Below are 18,054 nucleotides of genomic sequence, written 5' to 3' on the forward strand. Positions count from 1 at the left end.
AATTATATCACCACACATGATCAGTAGAATTAGTCCTACGTAATGATACAGTGGGACTGTTTATCAATCAATTATTAGTAATTCAGACCAGAGGAGGATAGATGGGCCCCCCTTGTGAGTCTTGGTTCCTTCCAAGGTTTCTTCGGGGGTCTTTGTGTTTACGTTTTATGATTTGTTGATCTGTTGTCCTCTTACTGATTCCTGTAAAGCAGCTTCGTAGCAGCTTGTAAAAAGCTCTACACAAATAAATCAGAATTGAACTGAAGATACAGTATAGTTTCCCCTCAAAGACACACAAGAAGCTTGTATCTCCAAAACAGGGGAGAGGGGCAGGAAAAACCTTAACTTTCGAAGTCAATGAAGTCAATTCTGTTCTGAAGTAATTCTGGAGCATTTCTATTGGTCGGTTCAGAACCAGATACAATTGTCAAAAATAAAAAAAAACAACAACCCAAAAACAGCAAGAATGGAGATACAAGGATTTTGTGGATCATTTATGACATCATGACAAGTATCACATTTCACAAAAAAAAAAAACAGTGCTTACACCATACATTTATTCAGCACGTCTTTAATACAGGCTTGCATTAAAAGTTTATTGAGTTTGGATTGCTTCTGTTTTTTTTATTGAGTCATATTCCCAGTTCAACCATACATTACAAGAGCCACGGCTGTCCTCCCATTCTGCTGCTGGAAGAGTGCAAAGCAGGAGCTACGCTTTAAAGTTTCGATCATCTTCATTATCCCACACTTCATCATACCTTCCAATTTCTGTATATATATATATACGTGTGTCAGTGAATTTAATCTTCAGGTTATTTACATTATTTAACAAGGTGCTCACTGGTATCAAAGGTCAGCGTACCTATTCTGCAGCTAGGATTCCTGAACACTACACTCTAAGCAAAAGGGGGGGTCTATATAGGACTGAAAAAGGGCTCATCAACAATTGTGGAAGCCCTTTTTGGTGCTTTAAGGAAATGTTGTTAAAAGGTTCTATAAATAACCATTAATAAGAGATTTCCCATATACTTGAAAAGGCATAAAAGTAAAGAACCCCTAAAGGACCCAATTTTGAGAGAGTGTACAATGTCCAAAACTGAAACAGGAAAATGAACTGACTCATGATATGGCTTATCCAGGGATATCAGACAAATGGGTTCTTTACTAATAGTGGAACCCTTTTTTGGCGCTATACAGAACCGTTTGAAGACACATCAGCAAAAGCCTTCCCTTGTATTAATTGGTTCTTTGCCTGTAATGGTTCTACAGTAGAGAAGGTTTTTAATAGAGTGCATCTGAAAAACTGCATTTTGTTCCAGAGAAAAGAGGTTCTTAACCAATAGTGGAACCTTTTTGGGGGCTTTTCAGAACTATTTTTAAAGGTTCTGTAAAGAACCACAAGCAAAAGCCTTCCCTTGTATCTGAAGAATCATTTAAGCACTCAACTGGTTACTTGGCTTTACCATGGTTTTACTGTGAAGAACCCTTGAACAACCACTTTTTTAGCTCAGTGTAGCTGAACAATGTGAAAAACAGCATTTTTTAAATTTTCTGTAATAAACTAAATTGCCTCATATGCTTTGGCTTTCCTAGAGATATCAAACAAAGCGAGTTCTATATATAGTACAAAAAAGAGGTTCTTTACCAACAGTGGAACCCTTTTTGGTGCTATTCAGAACTACTTTTTAAAAAGAGTTTATAAACAATTACCAACAAAAGCTTTCCCTTATATTTGAAGAACCATTTAAGCACTCAACTGGTTCTTTGACTTCGCCATGGTTCTATCATAAAGAACCTTTAAAGAACCATTTTAAAAGAAGTGTATCTGAACATGAAACCTGCAATTTTGTTTCCCAGAAAAAATAATTGACCTATATGATTATTATATGATTTGGTATATATGATTTGGTTTCCCCAGGCATATCAGACAAAAGGGGTTCTATATATAAAGTACTGTAAAAGGGCTCTTTAATAATAGTGGAACCTTTTTTGGTGCTATACAGAACTGCTTTTAGGTTCTAAAATGAAACATCAACAAAAGCTTTCCCTTGTATTTGAAGAACCATTTAAGCACTCAACTGGTTCTTTGACTTTGTCATGGTTCTTCCGTAAAGAACCCTTGAAGAACCCGTTTTCAGAGTTTATCTGAACAATGTGAGAAATTGTATTTTCATAAATTGCCTGATAAACTGGGCTGACTTATTTGATTTGGCCTCTATGGGATATCACACTGTGACTTAAAGGAATACTCTAGCTAATCTCTAGCAACTGCAGCATCGCTCAGCCGTTTATCTCAGACAGTCGTTTCAACTTCTTATCCGTGGTGACCTGACAGTAAGCCACCCATATGGAAGATATAGATTAGAGTCAAAACAAACAAACCGCTGGAGTATTCCTTTATGCCTGGCCCACACTAAAGGATAATCGGACCGATTTGTGGACGGGTTTGCTCTTCCCGACAATTGCAAAAAGTCTCTGATTTTAGGGTGAAAATCCCAGATTATCTAATCTTCTCCCAGAGCAGTTGGGCCGCCCCAATTCTGAATCTTAAATATGAAAAGTGTAATATTTATATTATATATAATAGTTTTCTTTCTAATGAGGTAAATCTGGCTAATAAATGTCTGCTGTATTTCAGCGATACCAGTATCGCTGGAATGGGCGGTTCAAAAAGTGTTCAGATTTACAAGGCTAACATGGCTCCACCCACTTTGAGACTGAGCATCTGAAACGTGTAATATTTATTCCTGTAGCATGGGGTGGATGCCCATTCTCTTGCTAACAACGTTCAGAGACAGAACAATCGGTGAAAGCTCGGTCGTTATGTGTGGGGGGTCTCTCACGTTTGTCCTGTAGTGTGGGCCAGGCATTAACCTCACTTTCAGTCCAATATTTTACCCTTTGGAATATATCATCATCATGCGGTCTCCTTTGTTCTTCTCATAGCCTAAGGTGTAGCTGTTCAGTGCATTGAGTTTGTGTATATTTATTGCCAGAGCTTCTTCCTCGTGTACTTACTAATGGCTTTCAAACAAACTTCAGACAAGTATCAGCAGTGTTAATCTTTCATGCTGAGACACAAGGGTCACTAAGTCGCGTTGCATGTGTGCACACAAAACACAAAAGGAAGGACGCAGCCTTTTTTCTTTTTTTTTTCTTCAACGCATGCAGAGGCATATTTTGGTATTTTGGGCTAAAATTTGGTGCACGGCCCAAGAATGAGTTCAATAAAAAAGAAACACAGATGCAAAGGAACGCTATTCCGACCTTAGGAGAGGTTGTGGAAAAGAAAAAATCATGCACTTGCACAAATAAAGCTAGTGCAGGTCAACTGAACCTCACGCTATTAACCTCAGACGTGGACTGAACTGTGGAATGGGAGACATAAATAAGGGTAGTTGTGCGTGTAGTCGGAGATAAGTTAGCTTTATGACGAGGTGTTTAGGTGTTGACTTTGAGGGAAAAATGACTGTGTCTACATTCTGAGAGTTTGTAGATTGACGATAAAGTGCCTAAGAACCCAAAAAAGTGCTGTGTTCTGCCAATGACCAGTGATGAACAGTCACTGATGTAAGACAGTGTATGTAGAAGCAGGGTTGGGGGGGTGGAGCAGCTTTGTTTTATAGTGTGAAGGCCAGACCCTTGGATGTTATTCCCAGTCTTTCAATAGGATACCCCCAGAACCAAACCTTTAAAAAGGGTCCAGTCATGTTGACAACAACAAGCGTCAACGTATGGGTATGAAACTTTTTACATGGGAAAAGTTTACATGTTTACATGTGTGAGCAGAAGCACTGTCTGAGAGGTGTGGTGCTCAGCCTCTCTGTTGCTAGGTGGTCAGAGACACAGTGAGTGTGTGCATGTTAAGGGAAAAGGACAGTCTGGATGGATGGTCAGACAGACCGAGAGGAAGATATTGAGTAAGGCTGAGAGACAGCTGTGTTAGCCAGGCACAGTCCAGTGAGGTGCTCAAGAGTCTTTCTGGACCTCCAGAAGGTCCGGCAGGAACGTTCCTTACCTTTTCTCCTTCTGAGAAGTCACTTGTGGTCAAATTAAACAATTATGTGAAATGACTCTCCGGTGCTCAGTCCCTCTGTGGACTGTTGGTTGAGATGGTTGAGGTTAGAATGGATCGTTTGGTGGCGCCTTCTCAAGCCCTGCCAGAGCCCACAAGGTCAACAACCTCTGCTCTCCTATTCGTGTGAAACGAGACCATCCCCTGCTCAGAGGGCGGACTCCGAATGGAGGGCTCCGGATGACCCGTGTGGAGGTAGGTAGAGCCTACGCAGCGATATAGCAGACGTGGAGCTCAGGTCACCGCAGCTGCGCAGGTGGATGCCCTCTGCCCTCACAGGGTCGTAATCAGGGCGACGGCTGTTATGCCGACTCTCGCTATGGGAGTGGTGGTGGACGCGCCGATGGTGGTGGGAAGCACGCTGCTGATACTGCTGCCCTCTGCTGGCACCCCAAGAGCTACGCAGTACCTACCGGCAGGGGAGAAAATAACAGGAATGACAAAAATATCACAGGAAGTTTCTCTCTTCTTTACCCTGAATTAAGAGTTTTTTTCTAATGAAGGTAATCAGGCTCCTCAGGGCCCCCAGTGTAAACATACAGAATATGTGTTATGACAATCTTCCCAAAATCTAACAAATGCCTGCTGTATTTCACCAGTATTGCTCTTCTTTCAATGTGGAAAAATCTGTCCTAAAAGTGGGTCAGGTTTACATCAGCATACACCTGACCAATCATAAGGCTAACATGGCTTCGCTCTTTCTTTGAGTTTGAACAACCTGGGGAGCTACAGCTAAAGCTAAACCTGATGAGTCATGACTGGGTTTTTAATTCTTCATGTCTGCAGCCTGTCGCCTCTGTTTTACCCTCGGATTTAGGGGCTTTAAAGGAGCATGATATTCACTCAACAGTCCATATATGGAGACTGCAAAAATGCTGCAAGAATAGCCTGTTTTGAGAACCAATTCAGCCTACCACATTTTATCCATACGATCATTATGGTTCATCATTTAAGACTTAAGGATTTTACCCAAATCTGTATCAGCTGGGGAGTGTAATTCACTTTTACTCCACTGCTGTAAATACAAATCGTGCTATGAGCGCCCCCTCAAGGACATCTCTTTACACATGTTTGTTGGCAAGCTGAGAAATACAGAACCGTTATCTGAAGTAAAAGAAGTGTGTGGGCTGAGGCGTAAGAGTAGTATTAGTCATACAGCTACAGTTATATCTCATGCAGCTCCACCAAAGTTCCATAGTGTAGTAGCAGTGTAACAACCCAGAGTGGGATTGACTATCAAGGTAAGGTAAAATTGCTGCGTTATATTGCTTTAAAGGTACAGTCACACAAATAGCCGTGTAATTCTAACAGATAAAGAGGAAGGTTTAGCTCTCCAAAGAAATAGCCAGGATCAGAAGCATTAGCATTTCAGTATCCCTTTCCCTCTCCCTACTTCACAGGTTCTTGTACAAGCCGTAAGAGAGAGCGGCAGCGGTTGTTTGTAGTAATGACAGCACTGATGGAATGTCCTCACCTGATCAAGCGGCAGGTTTCCCTCTACTCCTGCTCTCCGCTTCGGCACTTGACTACAATTGACAGTGTGCTCCGAAGCAGGGGCTAGATTCCGTTTCGACCTCTGCAGGAAACGCTGCACCAGCACTCTAGTCACCTGCAGAGCAAAACAAGGGGAGGGCTTAACAGCTTTCCTTTGACCAGACTTTATCTGTAAATGTGCAGGGGGTAGGAATTTAATGCAGGAAAACCATGAACGTCTTTATGCACAGGGCTAAATAGTTATTTCAGCATTTTCTATGCTGCTCTTCCACTCCGCTAATAATATAATAATCAATGTACCCTAATGCTTTATTTGCATGGTGTCACAAATATTTATATATTTTTACAGAATACTGACATCAAAAAGTAAGTGAACCAAGTTTTAGGTACAGACCTGATGTTTTACACCACTGTAAATCTCTTAAAGTATTGCTATCAGTAAATGTATGTCACTGTAGTCACTACAAACCCTACTTTTGAACATGGCTTTTGTCCAGAACATGTTGGGTACTGGTTATGTCCAAATGTTTGTGGACACCCCTTCTAATGAATGCTTTCAGCTACTTTGGGTTGCACCTATTTGCTGAAAAGGGTGCAAATGCACTCACTCACACAGCTTATCTAGTCCCGGTACAGAGGTACTGCTGATAGAACAGGACTCTTTGAAGCAGATAAACATGAACCTATTTGCACCATGCCTAATGCCAGCCGTGGGATAGAGCAGTTTTTCCCCAACCCTTGTCCTAGAACTCTTTTAGTGCTTTTCCTGCTCCCCAAAATGCATAGGACACAGGGTGCCTCCAGGACCAGGGTTGAAAAAAAAAACACTGGCCTAGATGGATATAAAGACCCCAGCATTAAGCTGTGGAGCAGTGGAACTGTGTTCTCTGGAATGGTGGACGGTGCTCCATCCAATACTTCTGGGATGAGCGAAGGAGTTGGAGATAAGGTGGGGTGGTGATCATCCACCATCGTGACCTCACTAATGCTCTTGTTGTTAAATCAAATCAAATCCTCCCAGCAGTGCTCCTCCAAAATCTAGTAGAAAGCCTTCCCTGGACAGTAGAGACAGTTACTCCAACCAAAGCAGGACCCTTGATTTTGGAATAAACAATGAATTAGCAGTTGTCCCAATACTAACAAAAAGCCTACCTAGCATTATTTAGAAGTATCAGTGGTGGAATAGTTGGCCAACGTTGACACATTTTTTGGTCAAAGTACCAAAATAGAAGTAGCACAGTAAGCATTGACGCTAAGTAAAGTGTGCTACTGTGCCACTTCTATTTTAGCACCACAGTGTCGGTCTGAGGGAAAGATGGGCTTACCTTAAGGTCTCCCAAAGATCGAGTGCAGTCTTTGGAGACACGCAGAGGACTGCCTGGGGGCTGCTTGGAGGGTAGCTGTTCTGTGGCAGCTTTCAGGCTGCCCTTTCTGGGCAAGGAACCATGGGTTGCCAGAGGAGACCGCGGCAGCAAGCAAGCTTCTGATCGGCCTGTGTGCAAAAAGGCATTTTGGAATTTTGTTGCTTTCGTAATAGATACTGATACTGGACGGCACATTTGTACATGTGGGTCACTGTGAGATCTGAAGTCTTACCTGTTTCTGATGAGGTATAAGAGCCACCCTCACCCACTCCTTTACTGCCCACCGAACCACTAAAGTCACCTACAGAGGGAGGGGCACAACACACTATTGATTAACCTCGCTTTTAGGCATTTCCAGAAGCTAAGGGTCCCCAATCCCAGGATGCTACCAGTGCCAGAAGGGTGAAGGCTTGTATGTACATGCTTCGAGTCTCATAAAGCCAGCAAACGGCTTATTATTTAGAACTGCTCCAAATGCAACGTCAATGGACAGCTCAACAAGCTTGGAGCACACATAGTGCTAAGTTATAGGGGCATAGGATGGCCACCCAAGGGGAGTAAGGCCAGTTACGCTCTCTGGGACTCCTGAGTTGACTACCCTGTCTAAACAACCCTAACCCGACACTCTACCCTGTCTGTTCCTGATTGTATTATGTGTTCTTTAGCCCCAGTTAGGAGTATTTTTGGACTCCACATTGTCAATTGATGGTCACATTAACTAACTAAACTAAACTAGCTTAATTTAGTCTTAAGAACATTGGCAGGCTACAATCTTTTCTTTCCCACTCGGCCACTGAGACCCTTATCCATGCTTTTAAAAAATCTAGGCTAACTGCAATTCTGCTCTCTTTGGCCTGCTATCCCGTTGGCTGAAGAAGCTGCAGTATGTCCAGAATGTGGCTAGCTGCTGGGGTTCTCAGATGCACCAGACTTTAAGAACATCTAACATTCCACTCTGAGGCCAATTACATTAGCCTTTTTTCCACTGTAGAGCCAAATGGTTAATAAGGCCACGCCATTCTGTTCTGCGCTGCTACAGTGCAGTTAGATCAGTTACGCTTTTTTTTCCATTTGCTGTGTTGCTAAATCAGGACGAGGAAGTGCACAACGTTCCATAATAATTATGCGTCAGTTTCGCTCTTTAGTCTTGCAATACAACCTCTAGGCTAAAAGAAGCTGTAATTCATCTGTTAGCATGGTGTAATCTGCATGCATAAATCACACTAGTCTTAAACCACACCAAGGAGGGCATTCTATAGATGTAATGTACCAAATAATGCTGGAATCCACTGTCTGAGTTTCTGTCTGAAACTAACGCAATGGAGTTTGACGGTTGGAGTGCGTGTGATGTCTTCGGCATGCAGTTAGCACTATGCTAATGGAACGCTATTAGCTCCATAATAAAGAGCTTGCATGGAGAACCTTTGCATGATGTTACATTATGTGCTGAGAAACTCGTGTACCTGTGTCAGTGGAGGACAGTCCTGGTTCACTGTGAGACCTCACAAGAGGCAGGAGAGAATCACTGTCCCTTCTGTCCCGCCCACCACGTTGATGAACGCATGTTCCAGAGTGGAAAACAGGAGCTGCGTTGCTCTGCTGGTCTTGTGGGGCAGCTGAGGAGGCAGAAGTGCGTGGACTGGTGGCATCAGATGAGGAACCTTGTCGGCACGGGGTGCAGGGACACACTCTGACTTCTGGAACAGAGGAACGCTGTGAGGCAGCACCAGTCACCATCTCTAATTGTGAACAACTACTGGCCATCAGAGCTTGGCGTCTCATAACTGGGGACCTGTAGATAAGAAAGGGAAAATGGAGGAAACATGAAGGGAGAATTCAGCTGGTATTAAAGTCAAGGAGTATACTACACTACCGGGATTTGTCCTTACCTGTAGGTTGAGGTATTGTAGGTGCTGGGAGAAGAGCAGGAGTTGGATCTCTCCCCTCTGAAGCAGCGTTGAGCCGGAGGGGGAATGGCTGTCCCTTCGGGATGCACGGTGGGGCAGCGGAAGCTGACATACTCGCCCCCCTCCCCTCCCTCACTGGCCCCTCGCGTCCGAGAACGCACCCCTACCCTCACCTCCAGCAGGCACGAGTCCTCTGAGGGCGAACTGTCATCTGGAATATCCACAATCTCAGACATCAACAGAGAGCCACTATCCATCGACACTGAGAAAGAGAGACAGAGTGTACACACAAAGGAGGCATTACAGAGAAAGGGAAGACAATGAACAGAACAGGGGCGGCTAAGGGAGCCACACCTTCACCGCTGAAAGCTGTTGAGGTTCCTCTCTCGACGGACAGTTCACCAGCATGAGCGTCGAAGACTGTGGCCTGCAAAAAAAGAAAATGGTCATAAGCTTATACAGTCACTGTTTCCATTAATACAGAACCAATCAGGTTACAGGTATGGATGTCCCGATCAAATCAGAGTCTCTTAATGCTGAGTATCAGCCGACACCGATCCAATCTGATCTTTGTGTGTATAAATAATACAACCACACAGTTTAGATAAGGTGAGCGGCTGATTAATACGTCCCTTTTTTTAGTAACAGTCTGGACTGATATCTGTTGTTGTTGGCCTACTGGTGTGTAATAACTGGTTTATAGTGGGTGAATGTGCTGTGTGTGATTTTATGTTTCTATAGCTAATGTATATGTATTAGCAGTAGCATTAGCCTCCACTCAGTTCTGAATGGGCTCTTCAGTGCTGGTTTAAAAATAGAGAAAGGCCAGCAGTTCTCCGGACGGTAAAACATTTCAGTGGTAGTTTCATACCAGTCTCTTTTTCCTCTGTAAAATAGCTGGCTGCCTTGAGGACACCAGATGGAGCTCTGAACACTGTGGTTTAATCAAAGACTCTGAACTGGATCAGGATTTAAAAAGCCCCGCTCCATTCAAATATACCTGGATTGAACTGGGACATCCCTAGTTATGGGTAAGCATATATATGTATGTGGTACATAAGTTAATCACTGGGTAAATATAACAAATACTGGAATTATTGAATAGTAAGATTATAGTATATAGTCCATGTTGTACAAGTTAGCGTTTAACATAGTCATATCAGAATATTATGACCACCTACCTAATAGTGGAAATAACCACGAACCAAGAACTTGCTCGGCTGCCACTAGACGTTGTGGCATGGACTGTATTAGCTGATGGAAGGTTTTCATTATAGAGGTTAGCTTCCCTCACAATGGTGCATCGATTGCTCTGTACTGTAGTCGGCATTCCCTTCTGGCATCAGTGGCCTGTGGGGTACCACTGTTATGCAGCTGGGAGGCCCTCCATCTGTGAGAAGTCCATTCTCAGTACACCTTCACCAGGGCGGCTCTAGAACATCCCACAAAGGTAGCGGTTTCCGAGACGCTACCAGTCTTGCTTCAGTCTCATCCAAGCCAAGGGTGGTTATTCTCACTATTAGGTAGGTGGTCATAATATTCTTACCTAAACTTACCTGGCTGGGAGCTCTTTGCCCCATCACTGCCTCGTATGGAGGAGGGCAATCTGTAGGATACAGAGGAACTGGGCTCTCCATTGATCCATTATATGTGATACTGCAAATACACATACACAAAAAATAACAGGCAGTAAGTACACAAAGAGCATAATTAGTACGTGGACTGAATTTAGTGCATCACCTTCTGATCAAAAAACACTGTACTCTGCTGTTCTCATACAATGATGTTCCAATGTTTGTGGACACCCTTACTAATGAATGCATTCAGCTACTTTAAGTTGCACCCATTGCTGACACAGCTTGTCTAGTCAATAACAGGACTCTCTGGATCAGATCAACATGACCATATTCACCATTTGTGTTGGACACAGATGGAATTTGGCCTTCAACTTTAACCCATCCGTGTGAACACACACATGCATACACACTGGAGAGCAAACAAACCCAGTGACCGTGAGCAGTGCAGTGGGCAGCTATCACTGCGCTGTCTGGGAAACAGAGAAGGTTAAGGGCCTTGCTCAGAGGCCTAAGAGTGGTGGGGTATAGAACCCACAACCCTGTCATCAATAAACTGGTGCTCCAAGCGCTGAGCTCAAACATTTGGTAAAAAGCCTTCGCTGGGCAGTAGAGACAGTTATTCCAACAAAAGCAGGATAAGCTCTTTTTTATACCCTGGATTTCTGAAGAACCAATAAATGAGCAGGTGTCCCAATACTTTTGTCCAAAACGTTAAGCAGTTTTATTAATTAGTATAGTATGTTAGCATTAACATGAGGCAATAGAGGCATACTGAGAAGGATGTATATCAAAGCTGAAGTCTAACTGAGCTGTGACGATGTTGGGCACAAAATTTGAAGCACTTGCCAGGCTCAGTCCTGGCAGACCACAGCACTGCAGAGTTTGATCTCTGCAGAGCTGCAGCCCACCAGAAACAGAGTTTGAGAGCAGTGTTTAGTCTCAGCTTCAGTGTGTTGTGCGTGTATGTGCGGTCCTCACCTCTGAGCGTCAGTCTCAGAGCTGCAGGTGTATTCTGGAGGGTAGTAGGGAGGAGGGGGGATAGGGGCGACAAACTCCTCAAAGTCCATCATGTTTGTGAGGAAGGCGTCCTGAGGAGTGGTGCATTCTGGGTTAACTGAGCGAGTGCGGTGTGGAGCCAGCTACAGAGGAACAGAGGAGGAGGGAGAGATTTCGACACACCACAGCAATAAGGCTGGAGGAAATTGATGTTGTCTTTGTAAACAAAGTTAAGTTGTACGTCAGTTTGAGCGCTGACTAATGCCTAATGCTTACCAGATGCAGCAGATCCAGGGAGAAAATATGGATGCTGCAGGTAACAGTTGATAGAGTGCAGATGATGGTGGAGAGTATGCTGAGCCCACAAGCACTAAACAGCAGATCCTAAATTCAAGATTCAGAACACGTTAAACATACATTGAAATGAACAGGCAAATAAATGCTTAAAGATCGCAGCCATAATCTGTAATCTGTAATCATACAACACCTTCATCACTTTAAAATAGGTGTGTTTGAGGAGAACAACTACAGAAAGAACCCACCTTGAGCTGGTGCCGTACTGAATGGCAGTCTGCATGCAGGTACAGCACTAATGTCTCATCCTCTGACAAAGAGCATGTCTGCTTTGGGTCACAACATAAACACAGACCATTCTCCACCTAAAACACATACGCAATAAAAGAAGGTTAGACAAGCGCAAAGAAGAGAAGGGAAGGGAAAAAAGGAGAAGAATAGAGAAGAGAGGAGAAAAGAAAGGAGGATAGAAGAGAGGAGAGAAGATAAGAAAAGACAATAAAGGAGAAAATAAGAGAAGATAAGAGAAGAGAGGAGAGGAGAAGAACAGAGAGGAACAGAGGAGAGAAGAGAAGAAAAGAGGAGGAGAAAGGCAGAATGAAGAGAATAGGTGAGAAGAAAGGAGGAGAGAAGAGGAGAGAAGTCAAGAGATAAGAAGAGAAGAGAAGAAAGGATGAGAGAAGAAAGGATGAGAGAAGAGGAGAGAAGAAAGGAGGAGAGAAGAGAAGAGGAGCAAAGAGTAGAGAAAAGAATAGGAGAAGGAAGGTAAGAAGAAAGGAGGAGAAGAGAGAAGAGATGAAAAACTGAGACACTATGATAGAACAGGAGAGAAGAAATTAGATGAGAAAAAATGAGGAGAAAGGGGGAGGGAAGAGCAGAGAAAAAGGAAAGGATGAGAGGCTACCTGGCAGGTGAGGTAAGATTTGACCATCTGGGCGTTCTGACAGGACAGCATGGAGCCAGCCAGACTGAGAATCACACACACCGCAGACAGCAGCATGAACAGCGATACCTGCACGACACACACATTTACTACACTGAACCTAAACACACACACAACACATACAAGACTCTTCTTCATATAGGATAGACAGACATACCACCAATGTGAAGGGTCTTCTCCAGGAGATCACTCCAACTATTCCTGAGGCCACCACCTGTAAGACAGAACAGAGAGTAAAACACTCCCAGACCCACTCCTCACTCTCACAATGATAATGACCTGTCCTACCCTAGCAGATGGCACCTAACTCCAGGCATCTGTGGCCTGGAGTCTTAGAGATCATGATAGGCTCTCTCTGGGTGGGTTAAGATGGCTTTCCAATCACAATCGCAGTGCTAGCTGGTGTGGGGGTGACTACAAACACAACATAAGCAGTAAGCTAACTAGCAGTTTACACTGTCATTGCATTCCCAGTCAGAGTATCGGGATCCGGGACCAGTCCAAGCATATTTTGATGGACTATTTATAGGCTATTTTAAGCCTGATCCAGTTTTGATCCTTTGTTTTCACTGCTGTGTTCTAACAGAGTGCCCTCTGGTGTTTTACAGGCGCCATTAATGGCCATTATTCTCAGCCCACAGCAGTGAGGAGTGACCTCAGAAAGGGAACAGAACAGTTTAGAGTCTGCAGAGTGGAACAATCTTACAGTGGAACACAGTGGAAAATGTGCCAATGTTAGCACAGGGAAAACTAACTGTTAGAATTAGACACTGGAGATGGAAAGACTGTATAGAGGAGGAAAATGAGATGGAAAATGGGCTGTTTTGTCTCTGAAACATATGGGGATGGGTGGAGCTACGCATCATACCGCATCCAGCCAGCAGAGGCGCTAGACCTGTAGTGGCTTTACTTTTTTACCCTTAGCTAGTTTGTATTGGCAAGGATTTGATGGAGTCAATATGGAGACCGCAATACTCTACCTACACTACACTCTGCCTAACTACTCTTGGAAGAGGAGGGTCTTCAGTCTGCGTTTGAAGACAGCAAGCGACACCCAGGGGAAGTTCGCTGCACCGCTTCGGTAAAGGATGCCGAGTCAAGCTGAGCCATCAAGCCGAGGTGAACTTTAAGGGTGGCCTCTCAAGAGAGGAAAGGTTGAAATTCTTGAGAACGATACCTTCAAGTCATCCATGACTATACCAAGGCTTTTATACCAATGCTTCCACCTTATGCTTTTAGTTACCACAAAACCTAAGCACAGTGAAGGCTGCTTGAGTATTTCACAGATATCTTCTTTGCATCGAGACTGCCAACAAAATACTCAGATAAATAATAAAATTAATAAATAAATACCAGGCATTTTGAATGTGTCTCCAGTGGCCACTTGTGATCAGATTTCCACTGGAGAAGGAATTTCATTCAAGGAATTAGACCCTGCAGACTCATCTGGGTGCGCACCAGAAGTGCAGATCGGTGGGAAAAGGTTGCATTTAATGCATTCATTGATGAGCAGTGGCTCACAAATGTTAAATTGTACATTTGATATGTTAACCATTATGCAGTAGTTCGTTCCGAGCTCACAATCTGATTGGTAGATCTGTGAAAACAGTCGGCTAACTAGGCTAACGTTAAAGGGACGGACAGCGTCTTTATTTATGTTATTTTAGCGTGAAAAAAAGGGGGCGGAAATGCTAATGCTAAGTCCTCGAAACATAAATGCAGAATTTTTTCCTTTCAGAGGAGTCTATCATCGACCAATCATGCTGAACGATGACGATCAGCAATCAGTTCGTTCACTGGTGATGAACACTGATTGGTTCACGTCTTCTAGAAATGGTTCATGATGATTTATTAGCAGCTTTTAATGATTCAGTAACTACTTTAAATGATTCAATAAAGACTTTACATGATTCAGTAACTACTATAAGTGACTCAGTACCTGCTATAAATGATTCAGTAACTACTAGAAATTAGAGAGCAAAGGATCGGTCGGCCATAATTCAGCTGATACTGAGATCTGGTCAAATCATATATGATCCATATTTTGCAAGATTTATTTTTTTTTACAAACACATATTTGTAGAATGTGTCAAACTCACATTCCTCGCAGAAGAAGCAGAGTAAAGACTTTTAACACTACTAACCAGATACCCCTTTCAAGAGTACATTACTCAGCCCAGTACAGTGAGTATTAAGGTAAACGTGGCATCCAGCCTTGCCCTTGATCGATATCGGTTGATCACTGGTGATGAACACTGACTGGTTCATCTCTACTACAAATGATTCAGCAACGACTTAAAATGATTCGGTAACTGCTATAAATGATTCACTAACTGCTATTAATGATTCAGTAGCTACTATAAATGACTCAATACGTCTGTAAATGATCCAGTAACTGCTATAAATGATACCAGTAGGTTCCATAAATAACTCAGGAATGGTTGTAAATTATTTAGTAACTCCTATAAATACATAAATATAAGTACAATAACATTTTTATTGATTAGTTACTATAGATAATTCCATAACTTCTTTAAATGATTCAATAACAACATTAATTGATCTGGTTACTGCTATAAATGATTCAGCAGCTACTACAAATGACTCAATAATGACTTTAAATGATTCAGTAGCTCCAATAAATGATTCAATGATGCCTTTAAATTCAGTATCTACTAAAAATGATTTCGTAACTATTTTAAATGATTCAATAATGACTAATGATTAATTGTTTCAGCAACTGCTATACATGATTGACTAACTGCTATAAATGATTCAGCAGCTACTCCAAATGACTCAATAACGACTTCAAATTCAGTATCTGCTGAAATGATTCAGTACCTACTATAAATTATTCAGTAGCTCCTATAAATGAATCAGTACCTACTATAAATGATTCAGCAGCTACTCCAAATGACTCAATAACGACTTCAAATTCAGTATCTGCTGAAATGATTCAGTACCTACTATAAATGATTCAGTACCTACTATAAATGATTCAGTAGCTCCTATAAATGATTTCGTAGCTACTATAAATGATTCAGTAGCTCCTATAAATGATTCACTAACTGCTATAATGATTCAGTAAGTAAGAGGATGAGAACTGTAAGTATGGGCCCACAGACAGGCCATCAGCGCTCAAAAGGTCAAACGGTGGTGACCTGACCAGGGTGTAAGTCAACCAAAAGTGGGTGTTTGGGAATTTTAACAGTCCTTGGCTGTGTGTGTGTGTGTGTGTGTGTGTGTGTGTTCATGAAAGTAAGCTGTGTGTGCGGACACTTACGAACAACCCGGCCCAGAAGGGAAAGGACTGCCTGACGCGAGGCGAGGAGGTGAACGCCAGGCTGGTGAAGCTGAAGGCGAGGACCATGCCTCCAAGCGCCAGGTGACACAGGCCCAGGTACAGCAGCACGCGCGCGCTCGACCTCCCGGAGAGCACGCGGCGACTCCCGGAGAAGCCCCGCGACCCGGACACCGACACCACGCTGCTGGAGTCGGACGGGGAGGGCATGTTCGTTGGTTCTGTTTGGGCTGGGAGAAACTTTCCCTCAGTTCTTTGTTTATTTGGCCAACTTTCTCTGCTCGGGTCTCATCGGCTAGCGAAGCTAACGTTAAAGGAACGAGCAGCGGGGATATTTACGTTATTTCACCGTGAGGAAAAGGGGGCGGGAATGCTAATGCTAAATCCCCGCAGCATCAATGCCTCATTCCCCCTCTCAGAGGGGTCGGATTAGCTGTTTTCCGTCGCTCCACGGCGGTATACTGGCCTCTCTCCCCCCCATCCTCGAGCCACTGCAGTAGCCGGAGATGCAGCGCCCCTCTCTCCACCCCACCCCCAACCGCCTCCGGGCCTTTCGGCTACTCCCGTGCGAACCCGGCGGCTCTGCCTCACTCCCGTGTCCAGTCTGACGAACCGACGGTCCTCCCGGTGCTACAGTGCACCCTTTCCGTGGCTTGGAGACCCCTCATAAAGTACCAGATCACATATCACACAGACGCGCGCGCGCACAGCCTATTAACGTCAGAAATTCACACGGACAGAAATCCGCGCGTGCATTGCGCTAACCGCTAAACAACCGTTGTATTTTGAATTTTTAAAAAATAATACGATTTAAAAATAAATAGCCGTTTTTTCCGTTATTTTTTTTTTTCCCGGGAGTTTTTTCTTCCCTTCTTCTCAGCAGTTTTCCCGTTTTCCCCCCTCCTCTCCTCCCCGCAGTCACGCGGACTGCCGTCCCGTCCCGTACCGTCCCGTTAACGTGCAAGCATCCGCGGTGAGCGCGCCTCCTACGTCATCGTCGACCGTGAGCGCGCGCTCCCGTTACTCCCGTTCGTGCTTCCTCACGGCGCAGCCCTCGCCTTTCTCCTCCTCATCCTCCCTTCCGACGGTCCGCCTCGCCAGCCACCCGAACCGAGCCCGAATACGCGGGAAGGTGGTCTGCACTGCTCGCTCGAGCGATGCGGCACCGTAGGCCCGCTGATGCTGCGGAAGCGCCGCGTTGCTTAGCGACCCGCTGCACTACCTGCCACCGCCGCCGTCGTCAGGCAAGCGCCAGTGCGCTTGGGATGCGCATGCGCGAAGAGCTCAGCCTCGCAGGGCCTGAATCTGTTGACATGTGGAGCTGTGCTGAAGTGAAAGTGCGGGCGTAGTGAACGTACGGGTTCTCAAATAGACGCGTAGAACCACAATGTAGACTATCAAGAACCTTAGGACACTGTTTTGGCAAGTTTTGATTAGTAGGTAAATGCATATATGTTCCCATTTGTAAGGCAATCTCAATTATAAGGCATGCACTACATGTCCAAATGTTTGTGGACGCACCTTCTAATGAATGCATTCAGCTACTAGCAAATGTGCACGCACACAGCTTGTCTAGCCCCTGTAGAGAAGTATTGAGAAGGATTGGCAATAGTATAGGACCCCCTGGAGCAGGTAAACTTGACCTTATTGGCTCCATGCTGCCTAATGCCAGTAGTGGGCTAGAGGGGTATAAAGCCCCCCAGCATTGAGCTGTGGAGCAGTGGAAGAGCTGTGTTCTCTGGACTCCATCCAGTACTTGGGGTTAAGGTGGGGTGGTGTTCATCAACTTCTTGAGCTCACCGATGTCTCTTGTCACTGAATGCTCATAGCAATTTTCCTTGAACAGTGGAGACAGTTACTCCAACAAGAGCAGCATAACCTCTTTTTAACAAGAACAACAATGAACAAGCTGGTGTCCCAATACTTCTGTCAAAATGTATAAAACTAAAAACCATCTATTGAAATGCAGGTTAATTTTTCTGTAAATGGACAGTTGTTGATTGTGGTCAAGGAGTTCCATCTAAGGTTTCCTTCTTACGGCTCTTCCATGAAGATGATGCGTATGGAAGCAATGCTGCACAGTAGAAGAGTGAACCAGCC

At 44.0% G+C, this 18,054-nt stretch overlaps 1 protein-coding gene across 2 annotated transcripts; it reads right to left on the minus strand.

Annotated features, from left to right (window-relative positions):
• Positions 1-384: 384 nt before the first annotated feature.
• Positions 385-16,442, minus strand: fam189b (family with sequence similarity 189 member B). 2 transcript variants are annotated; one of them, XM_072680429.1, is made up of 14 exons: positions 15,937-16,442; positions 12,811-12,867; positions 12,615-12,722; positions 11,959-12,075; positions 11,693-11,800; positions 11,399-11,559; positions 10,400-10,499; positions 9,198-9,270; positions 8,826-9,054; positions 8,400-8,728; positions 7,169-7,237; positions 6,898-7,064; positions 5,553-5,687; positions 385-4,487 (listed from the first exon to the last, which is right to left on the minus strand). In XM_072680429.1, exons 1-14 carry the CDS (start codon positions 16,162-16,164, stop codon positions 4,227-4,229), a joined length of 2,142 nt encoding a protein of 713 aa, XP_072536530.1. In that variant the 5' UTR covers positions 16,165-16,442; the 3' UTR covers positions 385-4,226. The 2 variants fall into 2 exon arrangements, with proteins under 2 accessions (XP_072536530.1, XP_072536529.1); XM_072680428.1 differs by having other exon boundaries at positions 8,826-9,105.
• Between the last annotated feature and the right edge of the window lie 1,612 nt (positions 16,443-18,054).

This window comes from Salminus brasiliensis, chromosome 5, assembly GCF_030463535.1.
Source record: "Salminus brasiliensis chromosome 5, fSalBra1.hap2, whole genome shotgun sequence".
NCBI lineage: Eukaryota > Metazoa > Chordata > Actinopteri > Characiformes > Bryconidae > Salminus > Salminus brasiliensis.